The sequence below is a fragment of the Heterodontus francisci genome, chromosome 20 (assembly GCF_036365525.1).
Source record: "Heterodontus francisci isolate sHetFra1 chromosome 20, sHetFra1.hap1, whole genome shotgun sequence".
In the NCBI taxonomy this organism is placed as follows: domain Eukaryota; kingdom Metazoa; phylum Chordata; class Chondrichthyes; order Heterodontiformes; family Heterodontidae; genus Heterodontus; species Heterodontus francisci.
Window position 1 is genome coordinate 38,776,213 of NC_090390.1, and position 26,734 is coordinate 38,802,946.

Genomic DNA, 26,734 nt, shown 5'->3' on the forward strand with positions numbered 1-26,734 from the left:
CCAACCCTCATCGAAACATAGAAAATAGGAGCAGGAGTAGGCCATTCGGCCCTTCGAGCCTGCTCCGCCATTCATTATGATCATGGCTGATCAGCCAACTCAGTAGCCTGTTCCCGCTTTCGCCCCATACCTTTTAGACCCAAGAGCTATATCTAACTCCTTCTTGAAAACATACAATGTTTTGGCCTCAACTGCTTTCTGTGGTAGTGAATTCCACAGGCTCACCACTCTGGGTGAAGAAATTTCTCCTCATCCCAGTCCTGAAAGGTTTACCCCGTATCCTTAGACTATGACCCCTGGTTCTGGACTCCCCCACCATCGGGAACATCCTGCATCTACCCTGTCAAGTCCTGTTAGAATTTTATAGGTTCTATGAGATCCCCCCCACTCACTCTTCTGAACTCCAGCGAATATAATCCTAACTGACTCAATCTGTCCTCATATGTCAGTCCCTCCGTCCCAGGAATCAGTCTGGTAAACCTTCACTGCACTCCCTCTATAGCAAGAACATCCTTCCTCAGATAAAGGAGACCAAAACTGCACACAATATTTCAGGTGTGGCCTCACCAAGGTCCTGTATAATTACAGCAAGACATCCCTGCTTCTGTACTCGAATCCTCTTGCTATGAAGGTCAACACACCATTTGCCCTTTTTACCGCCTGTTGGACCTGCATGCTTGCCTTCAGCGACTGGTGTACGAGAACATCCAGGTCTCGCTGCATATTCTCCCCTCTCAGTTTATAGCCGTTCAGATAATAATCTGCCTTCCCTCATTCAATGAGGAGTGCAGGAGAGCATGCCAGGAGGAGCACCAGGCATACTGAAAAATGAACCAGTGAAGCTACAACACAGGACTACATGTATGCTAAACAGCGGAAGTAGCGTCTGATAGAGCTAAGCGATCCCACAACTAACAGATCAGGTTCAAGCTGTGCAGTCCTGCCCACCCAGTCGTGAATGGTGGTGGACAATTAAACAACTAACCAGAGGAGGAGGCTCCAAAAACATCCCCATCCTCAATGATGGGGGAGCCCTGCACATCAATGCAAAAGACGAGGCTGAAGCATTTGCAACCATCTTCAGCCAGAACTGCCAAGTGGATGATCCATTTTGGCCTCCTCCTGAGGTCCCCACCATCACAGATGCCAGTCTTTTCGACAATTCGATTCATGCCATGTGATATCAAATAGCTGAAGGCACCAGATACAGCAAATGCTATGGGCCCTGGAAACATCCCTGACTGTAGTACTGAAGACTTGTGCTCCAGAATTAGCCATGCCCCTAGCCAAACTGTTCCAGTACAGCTACAACACTGGCATCTACTTGACAATGTGGAAAATTGCCCAGTTGTGTCCTGTCCACAAAAAGCAAGACAAATCCAACCTGGCCAATTACTGCCCCATTATCAGTAAAGCGATGGAAGGTGTTGTCAACAGTGCTATCAAGCGGCACTTGCTTAGCAATAGCATGCTTAGCAATGTTCAGTTTGGGTTCTGCCAGAGCTACTCAGCTCCTGACCTCATTAAAGCCTTGGTTCAAACATGGATAAAAGAGCTGAACTCGAGGTGAGGTGAGAGTGACGACCCTTGACATCAAGGCAGCATTTGACCGAGTCTGGTATCAAGGAGCCCTAGCAAAACTGGAGTCAATGGGAATCTGGATAACTCTCCTGGTTGGAGTCATACCTAGTGCAAAGGAAGATGGTTTTGGTTGTTGGAGGTCAATCATCTGAGTTCTAGGAGTTCCTCAGGATAGTTTCCAAGGCCCAACCATCTTCAGCTGCTTCATTTATGACCTTCCTTCAAACATAAGCTCAGAAGTGGGGATGTTTGCTGATGTGCTAAACATTGTGCACACACTCAACTCCTCAGGTACTGAAGCAGTCAGTGTAGAAATGCAGCAAGATATGAACAATATCCAGGCTTGGGCTGATGTGTGGCGCGAATGTTACTTGCCACTTAAGTGCCAGGTAATGACTACCAAGAGAGTATCTAACCATCTCCTCTTGATATTTCAATGGCATTACAATTGCTGAATCACCCACTATCAACATCCTGGAGGTTACCATTGACCAGAAACTAAACTGGAACAGCCATGTAAATACCATGGCGACAAGAGCACGTCAGAGGTTAGGAATCCTGCAATGAATAAATCACCTCCCTGACTCCCCAAAGCCTGTCCACCATCCACAAGGCACAAGTCAGGAGTATAATGGAATACTCTCCACTTGCCTGGATGGGTGCAGCTCCAACAACACTCAAGAAGCTCGACACCATCCAGGACAAAACAGCCCACTTGATTGGCATCCCATCCACAAACATTCACTCTCTCCATCACCGACGCACAGTGGCAGCAGTGTGTACCATCTGCAAGATGCATTGCAGCAACGCACCAAGGCTCCTTCGACAGCACCATCCAAACTCGTGACCTCTACCATCTAGAAGGACAAGGGCAACACCTGCATGGGAACACCACCACCTGCAAGTTCCCCTCCAAGCCACACATCATCCTGACTTGGAACTATATCGTCTTTCATTCACTATCACTGGGTCAAAATCCTGGAACTTCCTTCCTAACAGCACTGTTGGTGTACCTACCCCCCATGGACTGCAGCAGTTCAAGAAGGTGGCTTACTAGCACCTTCTCAAGGGCAATTAGGGATGGGCATTAAATGCTGGCCTAGCCAGTGACGCCCACATCCCATGAATGATTTAATGAAATCCTGTCGAAATGATGATGATGATTTCCAAAATGGCCCACTCAAACAGTATTTCAGACAGACACGGTGTACATGCATAGGTTCAGTTGTGTCTTGGAATATACAAAGTTTCTAGTTTTAGTGGGCACTTGATGGATTTGAAGTTCAGAAATGTGTTCTAATCTTTAAGCTATTCGATTAAATGTTTTGTAGAAATTTTTAAGTTCAGCTACATCACTGAGAAGAATAAGGAATTTGTAATCAAAGCAATGCAACATTGAATGGGGGCTTGCCTGAGTTTCCATTCTTGATGGGGGAAGAGAAAATTGATTAGAATATCTTCAGTTGGCTCCTGTATCTGAGGGCTGTTTGCAAGCAGTGTCTGTGCTGGAAAATTTATGGCTCAAGTGAGATCAGCAAAAGAAAAAGAGGGTATAAAATACATTAGCACAATTTAGCATGTTGAGTTACATATCACCATGTACGGTGACGATTGATAACGTTTCTGGAATGACTTTCAATGAAAACACAACTATGGCTTCATAGATTTTGCCATCTGAAGAAAATTGTTAGTTCCAAAAGGATTTAAAATCTAAAATGGTAACAAATGCATTTCAAGCTGTAATCATAAGGATTTTTTGAATATGCTTCACATTCTGTAATTACTGTAAAAGTTAAAATATATTTAAATTTATTTTTAAAATAACTGGAAAATCTGCTGGGTATACAGTAAATTTAAGGAGGTAATTTTTCAGTGCCTTTTGTACTTGAGCTCCTGCTTGTTATTTCTTGCATGCAAAACCTTTGTATTCTACTTTGCCAACAGCTGGCTGTGAAGGGCTATAATGACAAGCAGCACATACTTCTCAAGAAGATAATTGAGAAGATGGCCACCTTTGACATTGACGAGAAACGATTTGAAATAATCAAAGAAGCTGTAAGTAGTACATTTTATCAAATGTTTTCGTATTATGAGCAAATCCAAAAGTTCTATTTTAATAGCAGAAAATGAAGTTTACTTTGGTATCCACTTAAGGTCAAAAGGGAAAAGGTAAGGATTTCTATCTCTGTCAATATCTCAAATGATCTTGAACAGCTAAGGGGGGAACATTTACTTGAAAGATTTGCTTGACTGGTAATGCTAATCGGAACATCTAGATACTTTACCTTCTCATAGGGTCATTTTAAAGAGTAATGGAGAATGTGTAATGAAATTTGATTTCATCCAAGCTTGAAATTCATCTCAATAGAACTGTGTACACAGAAACTGAATCAGTGGGATGGTCGGTTGGCAGATCATCTATAATAGCCCACATTTCTTATAAAATAACTATCATTCTTGGGGATGTTTTGAAAGCACAAAGCTCAAAAAAGAAATTTGAGAGGCAATCTTGTTCATTGGCTGAGGAATGAAAAGACACTGGGTTCTGAATTCCATCTTCAACAGAATCTTAAGTTATTTAACTTTTGGAAAAAAAAAAATCCAACTCACATTGGATCTGTTCTGCTTCTCTGTTCATGAACTATGGTTAGAATATGCGAAGGTTCAATGCAGAGCTGGCAATCTCCTTAACTCTGATCTTTGCAATATACAATAATTATGGAAATTCCACTGTTAGTACTTTAGTGCAGTTCCCGTCCTCTGTACTTCTGGCTACCGTCTCGGTCAGATCAGTCCTTGTTAAAGATATTTCTGAAATAAAAACAGAAAATCTGGAAAGACTCAGCAGGTCGGGCATCAGTTCATTAACCTGAAACGTCAACTTTGTTTCTCTCCACAGCTGCTACTTGACCTGCTGAGTTAATTTGCAATGTAGGGAGATCAAATTGAATTTGTTTTAATGCTGATCCAGATTAAACTTGATATTGTAACTTGCTTGAAGGACTTGGTTACACTGCCTATACATATGCTTTAAAAAAAAAAAAAAAGTTGCAGTTGAGGTTGTGCCAGTATTTCGAGGGATTCAAACTTGATACTTGTTTGTGTACCAATTAAAGGTTTGCTTTAACCAAGATTAACACATTACAGTGTCTGGGCAGTGATTTACAATTCCAAAACAGATTATATTTCACCGGCTAAGTTACTGGACAGAGTAGCATGTGTTGACTGCTACTTGTTCATCATCTTCAGCGAGAGGGTGTTGAGCTCCAGCCAACATTACGACCACCCACACAAGCTAAGGTATCTTCTCCTTGCCTACTACTTTGTGCTTGATTAAAATTCCTCCTCTTTTGTGTTCGAGTGCTGGTCACCTGACTCAGTAAGACCAATCATTTTTCTACACACCAGATCAAACTCTGGTTTTCTTGTTAATCCATCAAGTTTAAGCCTCTTGAGCTCAATTTTATATAGGTATTTCCTTCAACATTTTGTAAATACATCCTAGTTTTTCCTGCACCTCTCTGGACTGTACCAACAACAACCATTGTTAAATTTGTTATCGATCTTTTACCGACAGCAGATGCTGATGTGACGCACTAGTGTTATCGATCACAGGCATCCCTTAAGACCCTCCTGTTTTGACAACAAGGTTTGCTCAGACATGCAGCTTACATTTTAGAATTATTTAAACCACAGTTATTGTTACAGCACAGAAGGAGGCTATTCGGCCCATCATATCTGCACCAGTGAACAATTCACCTAGTGCCATTCCCCCACCTTCTCGTAACCCTGTACATTTTTCTTTATCAGGAGTTTTATATGCCTTTGAATGTGTTACAACTGAGGTTGGAGGAATGCACTGTCTTCTAGTTCCACTGATCACAACGTATATTTAAATGTTTTATCCAGTTACTGATGAGGCCAATTATATACTTTATATTAGTTTCAGAATAAAAATAATCCGCCAACCAGTTTCTTTAATAAACAACAAAATTATTGATTTATTATAAAAGACTTATTCAGCAAAGATGCAAAGTTTATTAACAGTTTGAAATAGGGAAGTATAATTATATACCCTTCTAAAATAATCTAACACACATGAGCGCACGCACACTAGTTTAAGGAATAAAAAGCAAAATGGAAAACTGTCCCTGCAGAGATCAACATTTAAAAAGAATACTTTGGCCAAGTTGTTGTCAATTCTTGAAGGAAAAGGATGATATGGAATGTTCCATTTGGCCTTTGGTCTGGTGTCCGGGTACACACAGATGGCTGTCATTGGGGTCTTTCTGCAGCAGTTCTGTTCAGGAGATGTCAAGTAGTTTTGCAGGCTTTACGGGAGAATTACTGCATCAGTGGTTTCAGCTATCACATTGGATTCTCAGAAGGCTTTCAAAACGGGTGGAAAAGGCTGAGTTGGATGGCTTCTCTCTCAGCAGGTTACCCATGATCCGCTGACCATTCAAACAGTCCAAGCCCAAATCAAAACCAAAACCCCTGACCACCATAAACCTAGACATGTGACTTCTCTGTCAACAGCTCCAATAGCCAGCAAGGCTCCTTATGTTTATTTTAGCACGTCATTGTCTCTTCCAATAAGTGTTTTTTTAAAAATCCAAAGTGTCCTTCCAGTCATTTAAAAAAAAAAGCCAAATCCAGGCATCTCCTCGGTCTTTCAAATGAACCAATTTTCACAATCTTTTAAACACAAATCCTCAAAGTATTAATAATGGAAGCACCTTCATGACACCTTCACCCTTGGAAAAATGAAATTCCATTTTTAAATGCATTTCATTATGAAGTGTAGGCGAAACAAAATATGAAAAAAAAACACATTTACATTCTCATTCATTCTTTACCTGTAACTAGTAGTTATGCCCTGTACCATCTTGATACTCTGATAACTCAAAGCAAAGTTAAATTCTAGACAGAGCATTAGCAATTACATTGTTTTTCCCTGCAATGTGAATAATTTTTGAGTGATAGAGCTGCAATAGCAAACTCCATAGAAATAGTCTGGCATTCTGGTTTTTGAGATTTTCCACGAAGGCTAGAGGTTTATGATCAGTATATACTAGTGTCTCCCTGTAGCCGTGGTGGGCATTTACTTCAAAATGTTTAAGAGCTAGGAGTAAGCCCTGGGTTTCTTTTTCCCCTGTAGAGTATCTCTTTTGGTGTTGATTTAACTTTTTGGAAAAGTATCCCACTGGTCTTTCTAAGCCCGATTCATCATCTTGTAACAGGACTGCACCTACCCCCAGGTCACTAGCACCAATTGCTACCTTGAAGGGCTTAGTGAAATTCGGGGCAGCCGACACAGGTTCATTGATCAAAATTGCTTTCAGCCTCTCAAAAGATGCTTGGCACTCCTTTGGCCACACAATCTTGGCTTTCTGTTGTAGCAAATCCGTCAGTGGAGCAGCTATAGTGCTGAAATTTGGTACAAACTTGTGGTAGAAACCACACATCCCCAAAAACCTCATGATTTCTTGTTTAGTCTTCGGGGCAGGGAGCTCCACCAATGCTTTTTACTTTTGTGGTTCCTGACAGCACTTGTCCTTGCCCTACTATATGGCTTAGTTTGGTTACCCAGCTTTTGCAAATTCATTTTTGGCAAGGTTTATCACCAAATCAGCTGACTGTAATTTTCTAAGCAGAGCTTCTAGTTGTTCAAAGTGGCCAGTTACGGCCAAGGTGAGGAGGGGGCCACAATCGCCCCCTTGCCCTTCCTCTTATTTGACCACAACAGGGTTTATTCCTTTTAAATTGTGATTGTCCTTGCCACCTCAGTGAGCGCTTTACCTTTTGCCTTTAATTTGATTGTGAAAGAATCGGACAAGTTTTCTTGAGTTTAAGCAAAAAAGAGGTAAGTTTATTATACTCAACAGGCTAAACCCAATGTAAAATAATAAAAAATACGCTACACATTCACGTGAAGATCACACTCTCACAAATAGATTGCTAAGTGGAAAGTAGGTTTTTTGGCTGGATTAAAGTCCAAAATAAATAAAAGTTAAATACACAGTCTGAGGTTGGGTGATTCGCTGGACTTCCGGCTGGGCTTGTATACTTCAAGTCTTGGCTGGTCAAAGTGCACTTTGTGGCTGGCCCGCTTTTCTCAAGATTTTCTTGGAGGCAGAATTGCAGGTGGCTCACTTTTCTTTTTTTCTCCCCGGTCTCTGCTGTAGCAGCCTGTAGGCTTGGAGGGTTCACAGTCGCAGACGGTTTTCAAACTTGATGTTTTCTGGAGCAAGAGAAAAAGGGAGGCACACAGCCTTGTCTGCTGCTGCACACTCAGTTACTGCTTGTCTCTTGTTTGAAAAAACTGGGAGTTTTGTTAGAGATGGACAGATGGTCACATGACTGCCTCAGGGTATTCTCTGGAAACTTCTAATGAGATACAACGTTCAGACTTGGCTTCACAGGCCCCAAGATGCCAATATTTACACAGTGGTTTGCTGTTTCAAAGTCAATGTGTCAGGATTGACTTGATTACAGTGCTAATGAAGCAATTACTTAGAGCAAGCCATTGTTCTGGGTCTAGGGCTTCTCAGACTTCTGGCTCTGGTCGGGCCCTGGAATGTGAAAAGGTGTTTCAGTTGTAAATTGCGGTGGTCATCTTGGCTGCCAGTTTTTTTAAAAGTTAAATGTAGGATTTTCACCATTAGAAGTCTAATCTAAGTTTCCAACCGAATAATTCCCATTTGGCATATGGTGTTTTCTTGACAAGTCCTTCACTGTATACCAGCACATTGTCAAGGTAAAACCACACAGTTAGGAGAACTGGTTACCACTTGGTTCATTAGTCTCTGGAAAGCGGCTGGGGCATTTTTTAGCCGGAAAGGCATCACTCGGCGTTGGAAAAGACCGTCTGGTGTGACAAAGGCCGATATTTTTTTAGCTCGGGGTGTTAAAGGAACCTGCCAGTATCCTTCTAACAAATCTATTTTGGTAAGAAATGTGGCCCTGCCCACTCTGTCAATACAGTCTTCCAAGTGAGGAATTGGGTAGGAGGCTGCCTTTGTTACTGCATTAACCTTTCTGTAGTCTATGCAGAATCTAGTTGAACTGTCAGGATTAGGCGCTAACACTACTGGGGAACTCCAGCTACTTTGACTGGATTCAATTAGGTGGTTTTCCAACTTGTATTGGATTTCTGCTCTCACCTGGGCCTGTTTCTCTTGACCTAAGCGATAAGGATTCTGTTTTATAGGAGAGAATTCTCCTACATCCACATCATGTATGGCTAAACTATCCTGGTTTGTCCGTGCAGACCCCTTTTAAATGCTTTGTTGGGTCTCACCATTATTTTGCATCTAAATATGAAAGCAGACTGTCTAATCTCCCTAACTATGCAGTATTAGCTAACCGGATAGTAGGTTCAATTTGGGAATTGTCTAGGCGTTCTCCTGCCTTATTCTCACTATCCCTTTGATCCTTCACTGTCCCTACTACCTAACATACCTGTGCTTGCTTATCTTCCTCCCAGCGGTGATATTGTTTCAACATATTTATGTGATACAGCTGATTCTTTTTATGGTGATCTGGGGTGTCAATCAAATAATTTGCTCTACCAATCCTTTTGACTACTCTATATGGACCACCACACTATGCTTTCAGTGGTTCACCCTATAAAGACAGTAATACTAACCCCTCATCTGTGGTTGAAATGTTCGGGTCTTGGCATGCTTGTCTGTCCATTTCTTGGTTGGTTGGGAAGCTTCAAGGTGCTCCTGAGCCAATTGGCAGGCTCTTGTGAGCCACTCCCGGAACACGGATATGTAATCTAACATGGAAGGGTCGTTCCTCTGTTCTAAAAACCTTTCTTTGATTAATTCAAAAGGACTAAAACCGGTAGACTCACTAGGTGAATCCCTGGTGGCAAACAAAAGAAATTCCAGCCCTTTGTCTCAGTCATGGAGATATTCATGACAGTCTGCCTTGATCATCGTTTTGAGGGTCTGATTCTAAAGCTCCTTGTGTCTGTGGGTGGAATGCTGAGGACTTTAACTGTGTTGCCCCCAGATTACTCATAACTTCCTGAAAAAATTTAGTTAAAATATTGGAACCCTGATCTGATTGGATCTCCATTGATAATCCATATCGAGTGAAGAACTGGGTTAACTTCTCTATCACTGCCTTAGTAGAAACTGTTCTCAAGGGAATGGCCTCTGGGAACCGAGTATCCATAATCGTGACTATATATTGGTGTCCTGCTTTTGTTTTCGGTAAAGGTCCCACGCAATCTACCAACAACCTACTAAATGATTCCCCAAAAACTGGTTTGGGAGTTAGAGGTGCTGGTTTTATTGCAGGTTGTGGCTTTCCCACAATCTGGCATGTTTGACGCATTTTACAAAACTGCACCATGTCCTTGTGAAGACGTGGCCAGTAACATGTCAACTTGTACGTGCTTGGGTCTTCTGTATCCCTACATGCCCCACCATAGGAATTTCATAGGCTACCCTTAATAATTCCCGGCGATACTTGGGCGGTATCACTATCTGGTGAAGCACTGTCCATTCTTTGTCCGCAGGTCTGTGAGGAAGTCTGCACTTCCTCATCAGAATCCCATTTTTAATATAGTAGCATTCTGTAACTCCCTCTGCTCAGCTTCGATTTGAGCCGATTATGCCACTTTACTTAACTCTGGATCGGCTTGCTGAGCTGTGAACAGAGAAGACTTACTGAACATTTCCTTTTGGATTATCGAAATCCCCAAAGAAAGTTTCAGATAGCCAAATAACTGTCCGGTGCCAATTTGACCTCTGACGATGGAACTTGTTTAGCCATTGCTCGGGTCAGTACACACAAAGGAAAAATTCCTGGAACCTTTTCCTGCAACTGCTCTGTCTCCTTGACTTCACTTGTTTTTTCTGTGACTACTGGAGAAGCTAATACCTTCGCTGCAGCCAAATCATTCCCCAGGAGTAGTCAACTCCCCCTACTGGCAAACTATGGATAACTCCTACGGTACAGTTCCAGACATTAGGTCACACTCCAAGTGCACCCGATATAAAAATACGGGTATATACTCCTCGCCAATACTGTTCACTTAAAACCTTGGCATTCAATGTGCTATCTGGTGGAAAAGTCATGCCTTTCCCCAGCAAAAGAGTTTTGGTGGCTCCTGTATCCCTAAGTGTAACTATAGGTTTACCTGCTTTACTTGAGTGATGAGTACTTAGTTTCCTTTTGATAAGAAATCCCTATAGCTCTCGGGTATCTTGTTTGTTTCCCACACTCAGCGATTTTTATACTTGGCCTTACAGCTGCATTGAGCTACAGCTTGATCTGTCGTACTCTTGATCAGGGCCCCTTTCTCTGCATTGGCCTTGTGTACCCTAATAAGTCCCATGAGGTTACCCTGTAACTTCCAGCAATCCGCATGAAGGTGTCCCACCCTATAGCTATGGTTGCAGAGGCCCCGGACTTCTCTCGAAATCAGCACTTTCTGGCCTAAGGAGGAGATCCCAGCTGTCCCTTCTTGTCCCTGGCTACTTTCCTTCCTTTCACCCTCCCTTCTATCCTTCTCGGGTTTGTTGGGTTGAATGAAGAAGGGTTTGGATTTGTACCCTGCTCTATCTTTTTCTGGTCCAAAATGGATAATCTCACACTTGCCCGCATTGAAATCCATCTGCCACAGTTTTGCCCACTCACCTAGTCTGTCAATATCTCTCTGCAATTTTATGCAATCATCTAGACTGTCTACAATGCCGCCTAACTTTGTATCATCAGCAAATTTGGATATGTGACTTAGATATATGTCCAGACCCCTCATTCTGGGTACTGCCTGTGTGGAGTTTGCAAGTTCTCCCTGTGACCCTGTGGGTTTTCGCTGGATGCTCCGGTTTCCTCCCACAGCCAAAGACTTGCAGGTGATCGGTAAATTGGCTGTTGTAAATTGCCCCTCGTGTAGGTAGGTGGTAGGAAATATGGGATTACTGTAAGGTTAGTATAAATGGGTGGTTGTTGGTCGGCACAGACTCGGTGGGCTGAAGGGCCTGTTTCAGTACTGTATCTGTAAATATAAATGTAAAATATAAATATAAATTATTTTGAATACCTCTATTAAATCTCTCAGCCTTCTCTTCAAGGAAAACCGTTTCAACGTCTTCGGTCTATCATCATAAATGGTTCCAGGGATGAGGAACTCCATTCTCGTGATTCTTTTCTGCACTCTATTCAATGCCTTCACATCTTTCCTTAAATGCAGCGCCCAGAACTGAGCACAGTACTCCTGCTGAGGCCAAACTAGTGTCCTATACAAGTTCAATATAACCGCCTTGCTCTTGTACTCTATGCCCCTATTAATAAAGCCTAGGATACTGTATGCTTTATTAACCACTCTCTCAACCTGTCCTGCCACCTTCAATGACTTGTACACCCAGGTCCCTCTACTGCTGCACCCCCTTTAGAGTTGTACCCTTTATATTGTCTCTCCATGTTCTTCCTACCAAAATGAACCATTTCACATTTCTCCGCATTGAACATCATCTGCCATATGTCTGCCCATTCCACCAGCTCGTCTGTATTCCTTTTCAAGTTCTTCACAGTTCACAATGCTTCAAAGTTTCGTGTCTTCTGCAAATTTTGAAATTGTGCCTTGTACACCAAGGTCTAAGTCAATATATATCAGGAAGAGCAAGGGTCCCGACACTGACTCCTGTGGAACTCCACTACAAACCTTCCTCCAGCCCGACAAACATCCATTAACCACTACTCTCTGCTTCTCGTCACTCAGCTAATTTCGTATTTTGTTGCTGCTGTCCCTCTTTATTCCATGAGCTATAACTTTGCTCACAAGTCTGTTGTGTGGCATTGTATCAAATGCCCTTTTGGAAGTCTTTGTACATCACATCAACAGCATTGCCCTCATCAACCATCTCCGGTACTCGTTGAAAAAAACTCCAAGTTAGTTAAATATGATTTTTCCCTGAACATATCCATGTGTGCTTTCCTTAATTAATCGTCTTTTGTCCACATGAGTATTAATTTTGTCCTGAATTACTGTTTCCAGAGGTTTCCCCACCACTGAAGTTAAACTAACGGGCCTATAGTTGCTTGTCTTATCTTTACATTCTTTTTTGATCAAGTGTGTAACATTTACAATTCTCCAGTCCTCTGGCACCACTCCTGAGTCTAAGGAAGACTGGAAAATTATGGCCAGGGCATTTCCATTCTCCCTTCCCTCCGTATACTTGGATGCATCTCATCTGGTCCTGGTGTTTTATCGACTTTAATTATAGACTGCCTTTCTAATACCTTATCAATTTTAAATCCTTCTAGTGTATTAATTACCTCTTACACTCTGATCTGGGTAGCTTCATCTTACTTAGTAAAGATAGATGCACAGTATTAATTTAATACCTCAGCTATTCCCCCACCCCTGCCTCTGTTCATAAATCCCCCTTTTGGTCCCTAATTGGCCCTACTCCATCTGCACCACCCTTTTACTATTTATATGCCTTTAGAAACCACTGCATTTCTGAAACTATTCGAGATACTGCACCTTTAAAATTTACTCACATTCCTGCATTGTCAAAGACAGAATCCTATCCTTACAGATCAGTAAATGAATCAGTAAAGCAATTATTAGTAAATTAATCCATGATAATCTCATTCAGCATTTAAAGGAAAACAACTCATCCATCACTTGACATTGAGTGACATTCATTTCATTCTTATGCACACATTGCTAAAAACTTTTATTAAAATATTTCAACCCCTTACAGGTGTGAGGTGTAGCATTTGATTGTAATGTATTGTTTGTTTGAAATTTAGTTTCTCGATTTAATTTTAGTACTATAGTCTTTCACTGCCAAGTCGGACCTTTGTTCAAATATGGGGGTCATGTTTAAACTTAAAGCAATTATTTTGAAGGAGACGTTCAGCCTTGGGGGTGGGATCATGACTACTTCAATTTGTTTCTTTATCTTATTTTATTTTAGTACATGCGATCCCTGAATAATTTTAGAGCAGAACAACCTCACCAGCATGCCATGTACTATCTCCGACTGCTAATGACTGAAGTGGCATGGACCAAAGATGAGCTTAAGGAAGCACTGGAAGGTAGGAGCTTTGCATTGTAAATACCTTGCATAAATTGCCAGAAAATGTACAGCTCATTAAAATGTATCTGTTTGAGTGGATGCATTTCACTTTTGAAACCTGGCAAGATTATTGTGCAATGCGATTAATGGATACCAACTGTTACTTATTTGTGTGCTCATCAAAGTGAGGGATGTTAGTCCTGGGGAATGTAACTACACCCATTTTAGGTACCCAGGTATCAGCAGCAAGCACTCCAGGTTTAGGTATAGCGGTGCCAGATGCAAAGTAAAGCTCTGCGTTGACCCAATGATATACCTCAGAAAAGCAACCATTATTGCACCAGTGTGACATTTTTCCATTTCCCGAACCGACCAGCCTGAGGCCGATGAATGAGATTGCCAAATTAAGGACTGTTTGCTTGCTGGGCTATTCTTAAAACTAGCTGGTATATGGAGTTTCCATTCCATCAGTCTGGGCTGATTTGAACACAGGTACCAGAGATGAAAGACCAGTCTCCAACCAACTGTGCTACCTAGTTCCTCACTGTTTACTGGACAGGTGGCAAGCTGGTAGAGAGGCACTGAAAACCGCATCAAACTTTAATTTAATTCAGACCCATGTGATAATGTGACTATTTTAACACTCAACAATTTTTTTGACTTCTTTGTATTAGTTAACCAAGCATACCAAGCTGTTGCAAAACTTCATTCATTTTATTGAAGACAAGAACGCAATTTATTGGGGTAAAAGCACGTCAATACAGAAAAACTTGAATAAGACTCTATTTGCAACATTTAAATCCACTTCCCGTAATTCTTGCTACATAATAATGGACTGCTTTGTGAGAACCTTCAGGTTATTGTTGCCATAATGAGACATTTCTAAAACCTTTCCAACCCAAAAGAAAACTTAAGCAAACTAAAATTAGATGATTATTTATATGTCTAAATCGCTATACAACCAAATTAGTTTTCCAGTCGAAATCTGCAACCCACCAGCATTCTTCAGGATTGGTACCAACGACATAGGTAGGAGAGAGGAGGTCCTGCAGGCAGAGTTTAGGGAGCAAGGAAGGAAACTAGCAAGCAGGATCTCAAAGGTAGTAATCTGCTGATTACTCCTGATACTGCGCAGAAAAGAGTATAGAAATAGGATAAAACAGATGGATGCATGGCTGGAGAGATGGTACAGGAGGGAGAGCTTTGGATTCCTGGGACATTGGGGCCGGTTCTAGGGGGCAGATGGGACCTGTACAGGCCTGACAATGTCATTGCGGCGATTTGCTAGTGTTATTGGGGAGGCTTTAAGTTAACTTGTCAGTATTTTGGGAACCAAAAGGTAATGTTAGAGAAAAGAGATAACACTAGAGTAGGAAATAGTAAGGTATTAGGTGGGGTCAAAGTAAGAGGGAATGTAATAAGGTCTAAATTAGGTTTGCAGTGAATGATTGCGACGGTGCAGAGTGTGGTAAATAAGGTTGGTAAGCTGCAGGCACAGATAGCATGTGGAAATGTGATATGGCGATAACGGAGACCTGGCTCAAAGAAGGGCAGGACTGGGTACTAAATATTCCTGGATACAAGGTTGCTAGGAAAGATGGGGAAGGAAAGAAAGGAGGAGGGGTAGTAGTCTTGATTACGGAGAATATTACAGTGCTGGAGAGGGAGGATGTCCTGGAGGGATCAAAGACAGCATCTATTTGGTTAGATCTAAAACAGTAGAGGTACATTACATTGCTGGGTGTATTCTATAGGCCACCAACTATTAGGAGTGATATAGAGGAACAAAGTTGCAAGGAAATATAGAGAAGTGCAGGAATTGTGGAGTAGTTATAATGGGGGACTTTAATTATCCTAATATAGACTGCAATAGTAATAGTGTAAAGGGCAGAGGGGCAAACATTTCAAGTGTATTCAGCAGAATTTTCTATATTCTGTTTCTAGTCCAATGAGAAAGGAGACATTGCTGGATCTGGTTCTGGTTCTGGGAAATGAGGTGGGCCAAGTGGTCAGCAGTGGAACATTTTGGGACAGTGATCACAATATCATAAGATTTAGGTTGGCTATGGGAAAGGACAAGGAGCAATCCAGAGTAAAAATAATTAATTGGGGGGAGGGTCACCCTCAATGGAGTGAGAATGGATCTGGTTCAGGTAAATTGGAATCAAGTATTGGCTGGCAAAACTGTAACATAACAATGGGCTGCCTTTAAGGAGGCGATAGTTTGAGTACAGTCAAGGTACATTCCCATGAGGTGGAAAGGTAGGGCAAACAAATCCAGAGATCCCTGGATGATCGAGTTGGAGATTAAGATGAATCAGAAAAGGGGTGCATATAACAGATGTCAGGTGGATAATACAATTGAAAAGCATGCTGAATTGTAGAAGCTTCAGAGGGGAAGTGAAAAAAGAAATGAGAAGCAGAGTATGAGAAGAGGCTGCAGCTAACATAAAAGGGAATCCAAAAGATTTCACATGAAGGTGGGGACATGGCTAAGGTACTAAATGAGTACTTTGCACCTATCTTTACCAAGGAAGAAGATGCTGCCCAAGTCATAGTGAAAAAGGTGGTGGTTAAGACATTGGATGGGCTAAAAATTAATACAGAGGAGATATTAGGTAGGCTGGTTATACTTAAAGTTGATAAGTCACCAAGACCGGATAGGATGGATCCAAGGATGCTGAGGGAAGTAAGGGTGAAAATTGCAGAGGCACTGGCCATAATCTTCCAATCTCTTTAAATACGGAGGTGGTGCCAGTGGACTAGAGAATTAGAAATGCTACAACCTTGTTCAAAAAAGAATGTACGGATAAGCTCTGCAACTACAGGCGAGTCAGTTTATCCTCAGTGGTAATAAAGTTTTTAGAAATGATAATTCAAGACAAAATTCACTCACTTGGATAAATGTGGATTAATTAAGGAAAGCCAGCACGGATTTGTCAAGGACAAATCATGTTCAATTAATTTGCGTGAGTTTTTTGATGAGTTAGCTGAGAGGGTTGAACATAGTACTTAGGAGCATGAGTAGGCCATTCGGCCCTTCAAGCCTGCTCCACCATTCGATGAGCTGATCTGGTTGTGGTCTCAACTCTACTTTCCTGTCTGTCTCGCATAACCCTTGACACCCTTGCCATAGAGTCATAGTTAGACAGCACAGAAACAGGCCCTTTGGCCCATCGTGTCCGTGTCAGCCATCAAGCACCTATCTATTCTAATCCCATTTTCCAGCAGTTGGCCCGTAGCCTTATAAGCTATGGCGTTTTAAGTGCTCATCTAACTACTACTTAAATGTTCTGAGGTTTCCTGTCTCGACCACCCCTTCAGGCAGTGCGTTCCAGATTCCAACCACCCTCTGGGTGAAAACTATTTTCTCAGATCCCCTCTAAACCTCCTGCCCCTTACCTTAAATCTATGCCCCCTGGTTATTGACAGCTCCACTAAGGGAAAAAGTTTCTTCCTATCTACCCTATATGTGCCCCTCATAATTTTGTATACTTCAGTCAGGTCCCCCCTCAGCCTTCTCTGCTCTAAGGAAAACAACCCTAGCCTATCCAGTTTCTCTTCACAGCTGAAATGCTCCAGCCCAGGCAACATCCTGGTGACTCTCCTCTGCACCCTCTCCAGTGCGCACATCCTTCCTATAGTGTGGTGACCAGAACTGTACACAGTACTCCAGCTGTGGACAAACTAGCATTTTTATACAGCTCCATCATAACCTCCCTGCTTTTGTATTCTGTGCCTTGGCTAATAAAGGCAAGAATCCCATATGCCTTCCTAACTACCTTATCTATCTGTGCTGCTATCAGTGATCTATGATCAAGTACACCAAGGTCCCTCTGACTGTCTGTACTTCCTCGGGTCCTACCATCCATTGTATATTCCCTTGCCTTGTTAGTCCTCCCAAAATGCATCACCTCACACTTCTCAGGATTAAATTCTATTTTCCACAGCTCTGCCCATCTTAGCAGCCCATCTATATCGTCCTGTAATCTAAGGCTTTCCTCCTCACTATTTACAACACCACCAATTTTTGGGTCATCTGCGAACTTACTTATCATACCTCCTATATTCACGTCTAAATCATTAATGTACACTAACAGCACGGGTCTGCGCACAGATCCCTGCAGTACACCACTGGTCACAGGCTTCCAATCACAGAAACAACCGTCAACCATCACCCTCCTTGCTCCTGCCACTAAGCCAATTTTGGATCCAATTTGCCCTGGATCCCTTGGGCGCTTACCTTCTTGACCAATCTCCCATGCGGGACCTTATGAAAAGCCTTACTGAAGTCCATGTAGATTACCTCAACTGCTTTACCCCCAATTACATACCTAATCACCACCTCAAAAAATTCAATCAAATTTGTTGGATATGATCTCCTCCTGACAAAGCCATGTTGACTATTTCCCGATTAATCCTTGTCTCTCCAAGTGGAAATTAATCCTGTCCCTCAGAATTTTTCCAATAGATTCCCGACCACTGATGTTAGACTCTCAGGCCTGCAATTACCTGGTTTATCCCTACTACCCTTCTGAAATAATGGTACCACATTCGCTGTCCACCAGTCCTCTGGCGCTTCTCCTGTGGCCAGAGAGGATTTGAAAATTTGTGTCAGAACCCATGCAATCTCCTCCCTTGCCTCACATAGCAGCCTGGGATACATCTCTTCTTGACCTGGGGATTTATCCACTTTTAAGCCTGCCAAAGCCGCTAATACCTCCTCCCTTTCGATGCTAATTTGTTCAAGTATATCACAGTCCCTCTCCCTGATTGCTGCACCTACATCGTCCTTCTCCACAATGAACACAGATGAAAATTAACCATTTAATGTCTTCCGGCTTCACACACAGATTGCCACTTGGGTCCTTAATGGTTATCCTCTTGCCCTTAATGTACTTATAAAATACCCTGGAATTTTCCTTTGTCTTGCCTGCCAGTGTTTATTCATGCCCCCTCTTCGCTCTTCAAATAACTTTTTTTTCTTGCCCATCAAAAATCTACCTAACTCAGTCTTGAATAAATTCAGTGACCCAGCCTCCACAGCTTTCTGGGGAAGAGAATTGCACAGACTAATGACCTTCAGAGAAAAAAATTCTCCTCATCTCCGCCTTAAAAGGGAGATCTCTTATTTTTAAACGGTGTCCCCTGGTTCCACTCTACCCCACAAGAGAAAACATCCTCCCGGTATCCACTCGATCAAGTCCCCTCAGGATCTTATGAGGGGAATTTTATGCTTTTCGTGCTGTGGATTTGGTGGCATGCAGGGTGATATAATTAGGCGGGAGGTGCTTTTTCAGATTACCGAAAATGTTAAAAAAAAAAACACAAGTCGGTGGGTTAGTGGCATTTCGGGGTTCCCCCAGTGTGGTGGCGGATTTTTTTTTTTGACAGTTGACTATATTTCAAAAATTAAACACTGCATTTCATTATTTGTGTGGTGGCGGATTGCAGCTTTGGCTTCTTTAAAGTAACATGAATATCCATTACCCTACACATAGTTATAATTTAGTCCTATGTGCCAGATTAAGTGAACGGCGAGCGATGTTCCCATGCCACCCAGATCATAGTTTTTTCACCGTGGCCTGCAGCAGTTGAATTTATGCAGTTGAGTCTTGGGTCTGTGCTCCTCTCTCAAACCCATCCGCTCAACTAATGCCAGCATTGCAATGGATGTTTGCTTCCAGCCTTGGCACCAGCAAGGGTGAATCTTCTTGGGACGGTGGCGAAGTCATGGGCGGGGGCTACATGGAGGAGCAGGGCAGGAAGGGAAGGGTGGGGCTGATCGGGTGCATGGAGAAGCAGGGGAGAGCGGAGTGAAGTGTACAGGGTGTTGGATGGTTGCTGTCGATGCTGAAGATGCAGGTTATTGGCTACGGGGGTGGTAGGTGGATTTTTGCAGTACAGTGTGATGATATTTGGCAAGGGCCTAAAGGAAGGGATGAGTGCTGTCAACATCTGGTAGCTATGGGCAAATTGAGGGTACTGGTTCCCCAAGGGAATGATCACAGTCCATGGGGGAAAATGGATTCTGTAGGGGGTGGGGGTAAGGTCAAGACTAATGGGTGGAAAATCGACAACTTCATATGGAGGGGAATGGGTCTTGGCAACAGTGGTCAGTTCGATGTGAGGAAGTTGAAGGGTAAGAGTCAGCATGTCAATAGTAACGGGGGAGGGATGGCATGAATACATCGATGATTGCACTGTGCATGGTAGTGGGGAGAGGCCCAATGTTTATGGAGGGAAGGTTAATGGTAACATTGGGTGGGTCAAGGGTGATGGGTTCATGCTGGAAGGTTGGAATTGAACCCTCAAGGAGAGTGGGAGGAGGCAGACGATAGTGGGTGTGTCTTCTACCTGGCTGCAATTAGAAGGCAGATATAAGGGAGATGTTCATTGCCTCGATATTTCAGCTCACTAGCCAGAGGGTTGAATCGACATGCTGTGCTTGCTTATTGGTCAGAAAAGCTGCAGCCACATGGGTCTCAATTTGTCTAGTACCATGGGATGAAGAGCAAAGGGAAAGACTAAGGAGGGTTCTTTCCCCTCAATTCATGATGCCTGAGCACCAGCAACAGGCAGAACAGGAAGGTGAGGTAAAGGCCTGCTACCCTACCCGAACCAGATGGGACCCAACGACATGCGTCTGGTTTGGGTCGGGTGTGGCCTTCGGGCTCTGATCGGGTTGCGCCGGGTCCGAGTCGGGGACACACAGCAAGATAAGTGTTAAAAGTTTAAAAACTTACCTGAGCGGCGAGTCCGGGACGTCAAGCAGGGAAACTGAGTCTGCGCAGTGAGCGTCTCTGTGATGTCATCACGCTCATGCTGCAGCTTCCGGCAGATTGGGAGTTGGAAGGTAAGTCAAGTAAAGGTGGTCGGGCTCTGGTCAAGGTCAGGTTGGGGTGGGGGGGTGGGGAAATAGAGGGACTCTGGCCGGGTTGGGCTCGGGTTCCATTGGGTTCGGCTCAGGTTTTTTTTGTCACTTGAGCGGCCTTTAAGGTGAGGATGCTTCGAATGATAATATACAGAACAGCCTTATCAAAGATGGGCACTGGCACGTCATTGCATCCTCAAGACAAAGACAAAAAAACCTAGCAATGCCAGAGAAGCCTAAGGATATCACGTGAAATGGGCACAGAAATTTGTAGGATCCTGTGGCATGACCTGCAATCGTTCAGCTTCAGTGGAAATCCCATGCCGGTTGCCCTCAAGGTGACTGCTGCACTCAGATTTTTGCTAGCGCTCTTACCAGGGATATGCAGATGACACGTGGCATCTTGCAGTCTGCAACCCACAGGAATGTCAAAGAGGTGACAAATGGCCTTTTTTGACGTGCCGGTGATTTTTCTACTTGCCCATAGACCAGGACAGCCAATCAACAAGGTCTGCAGCCTTCGACGCCATTGCTGGGTTCCCTAGAGTGCAAGAGGTCATCGACTACTCATTTGACCATTAGAGTTCCCTAGGACTAGCCTGTTGTCTTTATCAATCGCAAAGGCTTCCGCTCTTTAAACGTACAGCTGGTTTGCAACCACAGGAGAAGAATCATGCATGTTTGTGCAAGTTTTCCAGGGAGCTGTCATGACTCATACATTTTGAGGTACTCCCAGCTGCCAACAGTTATCGAGGAACCAGCCAAAGTGGACAGCTGGATCCTGGGTGACCAGGGTACCCCCTTTTGTACATAGTTGATGACACCAGTACGTCATTCCCGAAGCGCTGCTGAAGAGAGGTACAATGCTGCACACACAACCACTACAGCCATTATTGAATACACCATTGGCATGCTGAAAATGTGATTCCGTTGCCTTGACATGTCTGGAGGGGCCCTTCAGTCCGTGCCACATTGTCTGCTGTGACTTTCACTACCTTCAATTAGGCGCGGCAATCTTCTACAGGCGGAGAAACACCAGTCCTCCTCAGATGAGGGTGACTATGAAGAGGGTGAGGAGGATGACAATGATGCCATCATCGATATGAAGGCCATGGAGAAATGCGCACAGGACATCAGGGAGAACCTCATTTATGCATGTTTCGGCCACCAATAAGTCACATCATCGAGGAACGTTGGGAGGGAAACGACAATTCGCCACAGCAATTCACATACGCCTGATGTCTTAACAAAGTGGTGCTGCACTTGCATATGATTGGCATTTGAAATCATCATCTATGGGCTATGGTGAATGCGACTACACAGCACTGCCAGCAGCGTTAAGTTATGACCGCAGAAAATAAAAGTAAGGCATGATAGTGTTGGAAAAAGTTAATAATCAATAGGAAAACAGCCATCATTGAAGGTTCAAATTCCAATGAGAAATGGACACAGGATATTTTCTGAAATGCTTTGCAAACATCATTGCATTCCTGCTGTAGGTCTCCAAAAACAAATCTTGTATCCTTCTGAAACCAAGTAAGTCATTAACTGGAGTGGATCAAATTTTAAATGGAATAACAATATATTAAAACATTTCCATTCTCACAATATGTACATCACCCGTGCCACCTTTTTGCTCAAAACTGTTTTTCAATTTCCCTTTTCTTCAACTACATCTAAGTGCTGCCCCGACATTAGCAGCTGAGATGGAGGCAGTCTGCTCGGTGCACTGCCCCGTTGCTGTGGTTGACTGGGACAGGCATCCTCTGGAGGAACAGGGCCTCAGTGGCTTCATCTTATTGGGAACCTGCAGCAATGGTGCTTGTGTAGCCCCCCCCCCCCCCCCCCCCCCCCATGTGCTTGCCTTCTGGGTCAATGACTATTGGGGGCAGGGGAGCGGCAGAGGACGAGATGCTGCTTACCCTAAGGGTGTCCTGAGAGGAAGGCCCCGGGGCAGCTGGCATGCGCTCCTCGTCCATCTGGGTGCATGATGGTAGCTGCCTGTCTCCTTGATGGGAAGGGGCACCCGTAGGGAGGTCCAGGTTCCTCGTTCCCCCTCACTTAGACACGACTGTATGGAACCAATGGCAACAGTGATGGAGTGCAGGTCAGATCGCATATGGCTTGAGTGTTCAACCAGACTCGTCACGGAGATCGCCAGACTCGACTGAGGAAGCCATACGCTCAAATACCTGGGACATGACAGACCGCAGGGCTTGCATGGACTCCTCCATGGCACTCGCAAAGCCACGCATGACCTCGGGCATCTCTGAGATATTTTCCATATGGCTTTGCTGCACATCCAGCAGACGCCTCGTAGCTACAAACAGGATCATCATGAGTGGGGCTGAGCAAGGGCCTGGTCCCCAGCAGTCCTCTTATTGTCAGGGGACCTGACTGGCGCATGCTCCCTCAGCTGCTGGGATGTGTCTGTGTCTCAACCGTCAGCTTGTGACTCAAATTGTAATCTTAAACAACCCCCCACCCCACCCCATCCCCGCCACAGACCGTGTGGATGGAACAAGAGGCAGATGATTGTGCACTCTCTGGGGTGTTGGCTTCTTCTTTCTACCCAGAGGAGGGATCTTGGGCCACGTGGCATTCCACGACTCGCATGCAGGCACCTGCAGTGGAGAGACAAACAGACGCACTTTAAGCATGTGTTTCACAATTTCCTTAAATTTCCACATGTGGCGACAACACTTCATCCTTACGCCTTGAGGCTCCTGCTTTGCCATCTCCACTTGCCCTGCCTCCCTCCTCTCTCGCAATCTCTGCTGCCTCCTCACCTGTGGTCAGCAACCTCATGTCAAGGACCTCTTGTTTGTTCTACCACACTCGGGCTGGTTGTGGCTTCGTTTATCTTACAGCAGACAGTGCAGACTTAATGACGTGGCAAATGATGCATCACAACCATTGCATACATGCATCAACATCACTCATTCTGCAGTGGCTTTCGCACGACACATCCAATCGCATAAACTATGCTAATCATTATCTTGGTAACGTTCACTAAATGATTTTGTGCCAAGGCTGCTCATGTATTTTTTCACTGCATTCCTTGTATACCCTCTGACTTAAAGACACTGAGCAATGAAGGAAAACAATGGAGCTGCTTCGCAAAGGCCACTTACCCTCACCGATCTACGTAAATCATTGATGCGCTTGTGGCACTGCTCCCATGTTCTATGAGTGACCCCACAGTTCAAGACTTCCTCTGCTGTCTCCATCCTTGACATGAGATCGCCACATGGCTCATTTATGTACAAAATTGCGTGCGAGACAGGAATTGGGGCGGAAGCGGAAGTTAAGCTAACTTCCGGTCCTGCTGTTGGCAACGCCATGGCAATCATAAAATTCCACCCCATGTGTTTCAGTAAGATCATCCTTGTCATTCTTCTAAACACCAATGAGTATAGGCCCAACCTGTTCAACCTTTCTTAATATAACCCCTTCATCTTAGGAATCAGTCGAGTGAACCTTCTCTGAACTGCTTCTAACACAATTCTAACCTTTTTCAAATAAGGAGACGAAAACTGCACACTGTATTCCAGATGTGGTCTCACCAAGGCCCTGTACAGCTGCAGTGGTGTACATGGACTTCGAAAAAGATTTGTTTAAGTGCCACATAAGTAGGCTTGTCAGCAAAGTTACAGCTCGTGTAATAACAAGGACAGTAGCAGCATGGATATGAAGTTGGCTGAGTGACAGGAAATGGAGTGTAGTGGTGAATGGATGGTTGTTTTTCCGACTGGAGGAAGATACGTAGGGGTTTCCCCAGGTGTTGCCATTGGGACCCCTGCCTTTCTTGATACACCCAAGTGTAAGTCATTAATATGTATCGGGCATAATTTCAAAATTTGCGTATGACACAAAACTTGGAAGTATTGTGAACTGTGAGGAGGATAGTAAACGTCAAAAAGACATAGACTTGTGGAATGGGTGGACGTGAGAGATGGAATTTAATATAGAGAAGTGTGAAGTGATTCATTTTAGTAGGCAATATAAAATAAAGGGGGTGCAGGAGAGTAGGGTCCTTTAGGGGTGTATATGCACAAGTCATTGAAGGTGTAGGGCAGGTTGAACAAGTGGTTTATTAAGCATACGGGATCCTGGGCTTTATAAATAGGGCATAGAGTATAAAAGAAAGGAAGTTATGATAAACTTGTATAAAACACTGGTTCAGCCTTAACTGGATTATTGTGTCCCGCTCTGGGCACCATACGTCAGGGGGGATGTGAAGACATTAGAGAGGGTGCAGAAAAGATTCAGAAGAACAGAATCACAGAATTGGCCCAAAAGGAGGCCATTTGGCTGGTTATGTCTGCACTGGCTCTCTGAAGGAGCAGTTTACCTGTTGACATTCCCCTGCCTTCTCCCCGTAGCCCTGTACATTCTTCCTTTTCAGATAACAGTCTAATTCCTTTTTGATTGACGAGTGGTTCCAGGGATAAGGGATTTCAGTTACATGGATAGATTGGAGAAGCTGGGACTGTTCTCCTTGGAGAAAAGAAGATTAAGAGGAGATTTGATAGAGATGACAGTTCTGGACAGAGTAGATAGGGAGAAACTGTTCCTGTTGGTGGAAGATTCGACAACCAGATTTAAGGTGATTGGCAAAAGAAGCAACGTCAACATGAGGAAAACCTTTTTTAATGCAGTGAGTGGTTAGGATCTGGAATGCTCGGAGTGTGGTGGAGGCTGATTCAATCAAGGCCTTCAGAAGAGAATTGGATAATCATCTGAAGAGAAAAAATGTGCAGAGCTGCAGGGGAAAAGGCGGGGGAGTAGGACTTGCTGAGTTGCTTGTGCAGAGAGACGACACAAACTTGCCTGGCTAAATGGCTTCTTTCTGTGTTGTAACCATTCTATTCTAAATGACGAACTACTACTTTAAGACAGCAGTATTATACAATGTATTATATAGTGTAGTAACCTGGTGACACTCGGTGCTCATAGATTCTCTGATGAGCAACAAATAAGGTTGCATGTTGGGACCAATGCTATGGTGGCTGCGCAGTGCACTTGAGCATGACGTGTGTCTGGTTCCTGAAAATCAAGAACAGAGGCCAGAGTGCTTAAGGTGCTCAATGGGCCAATGAAGGCAGCAAGCACAAAGGGTCTTGGGAGTTGGTGCATAAGCTATACATGGGACTCGATAAGTCCTTGATTTCCTTTAATTTATGTGCCTGTCCCAAAATGGTGGAGCACCTGAGTAATGCTGCAGCTCCAATGCTGACCAGGAGGCCGTTTTTAAATGGGGAAAAAAATAGGAGCCTCTGCTCTAACTCCAGTAGAGCAAGCATTCTGACCTTTATGACAGAGGGAAAGTTACTGATGAAGCAGCTGAGGATGGTTTGACTGGTTTTGCTAAGATTGCCTGCAGCGATATCCTGGGCCTGCAATGATTGACTTCCATCAACCAGAACCATTTTCATTTGTGTTCGGTGTGACTACCTAGACACTTTTCAAGCTGGCAGCTTTTAATGCTGTTTCAGCATCTTCTGCAGATGGTTTGTTCCTCGGGGTTTTAACAGTAACAACACAACCATTCAGACTCAGTGAAGCAGTGTACATGGTGTAGTAAGGAAGATTAACTCACCATGAATAACAATTTTTATGATTACGTGGTCCCTACCAGTGTTCCTTCTAAGCTGTGCATGTGTGCAGCTGCGCAGCAAACTGGAAGATATCGTGCAGGCTGCACACGTCATTCACTTTAACATACTGCGCATTTGTGGCCATGCAAAAAAATTTAAAGGTACCTTGCATAATAAATGAATAGTCCGGGCACAACAAAAAAAATAACTAGAGAGATGCTGGTCCCTCTGGGATCTTTCTACTACTTCTGCAGCTCCCCCACCCACCCCAAAACTTTGTGGGATTACAGTAAACTCCTTATTCCCAAGACTTTAGTACAAAATCATAATATGCCCCAAAACCATAAGACTCGCCACTTTATCCTGTTAATTTTTATTTACATTATATAATAGTGCAAAAACCGAAAGATAAATAACATGGCTAACATTTTAACTTGCTCATCTCGTCACTCCATGGATTTCATTTGACCGAAACTTTGCACACACTATTTAATTGCGATCAATAAGGTGTACAGAAAGATTTTTTCACTGAAATGGTGTTACTATGTCATGTTATACATTATATTGGAAGATTTTTAATTGTGCTGTAACGTTTGTTGGCAGTGGAAATTAAATGCAAACTTTTC

At 43.5% G+C, this 26,734-nt stretch overlaps 1 protein-coding gene across 4 annotated transcripts in view; it reads left to right on the forward strand.

Annotated features, from left to right (window-relative positions):
* Window positions 1–26,734, forward strand: part of ide (insulin-degrading enzyme) — a 165,058-nt gene that overhangs the window by 83,001 nt on the left and 55,323 nt on the right. For all 4 annotated transcript variants that reach the window (XM_068052630.1, XM_068052631.1, XM_068052629.1 and 1 more), the window contains exons 16-17: window positions 3,526–3,636; window positions 13,533–13,653. In XM_068052630.1, the coding sequence (XP_067908731.1) occupies window positions 3,526–3,636; window positions 13,533–13,653 (232 nt within the window). The remainder of the gene's footprint in view (window positions 1–3,525; window positions 3,637–13,532; window positions 13,654–26,734) is intronic.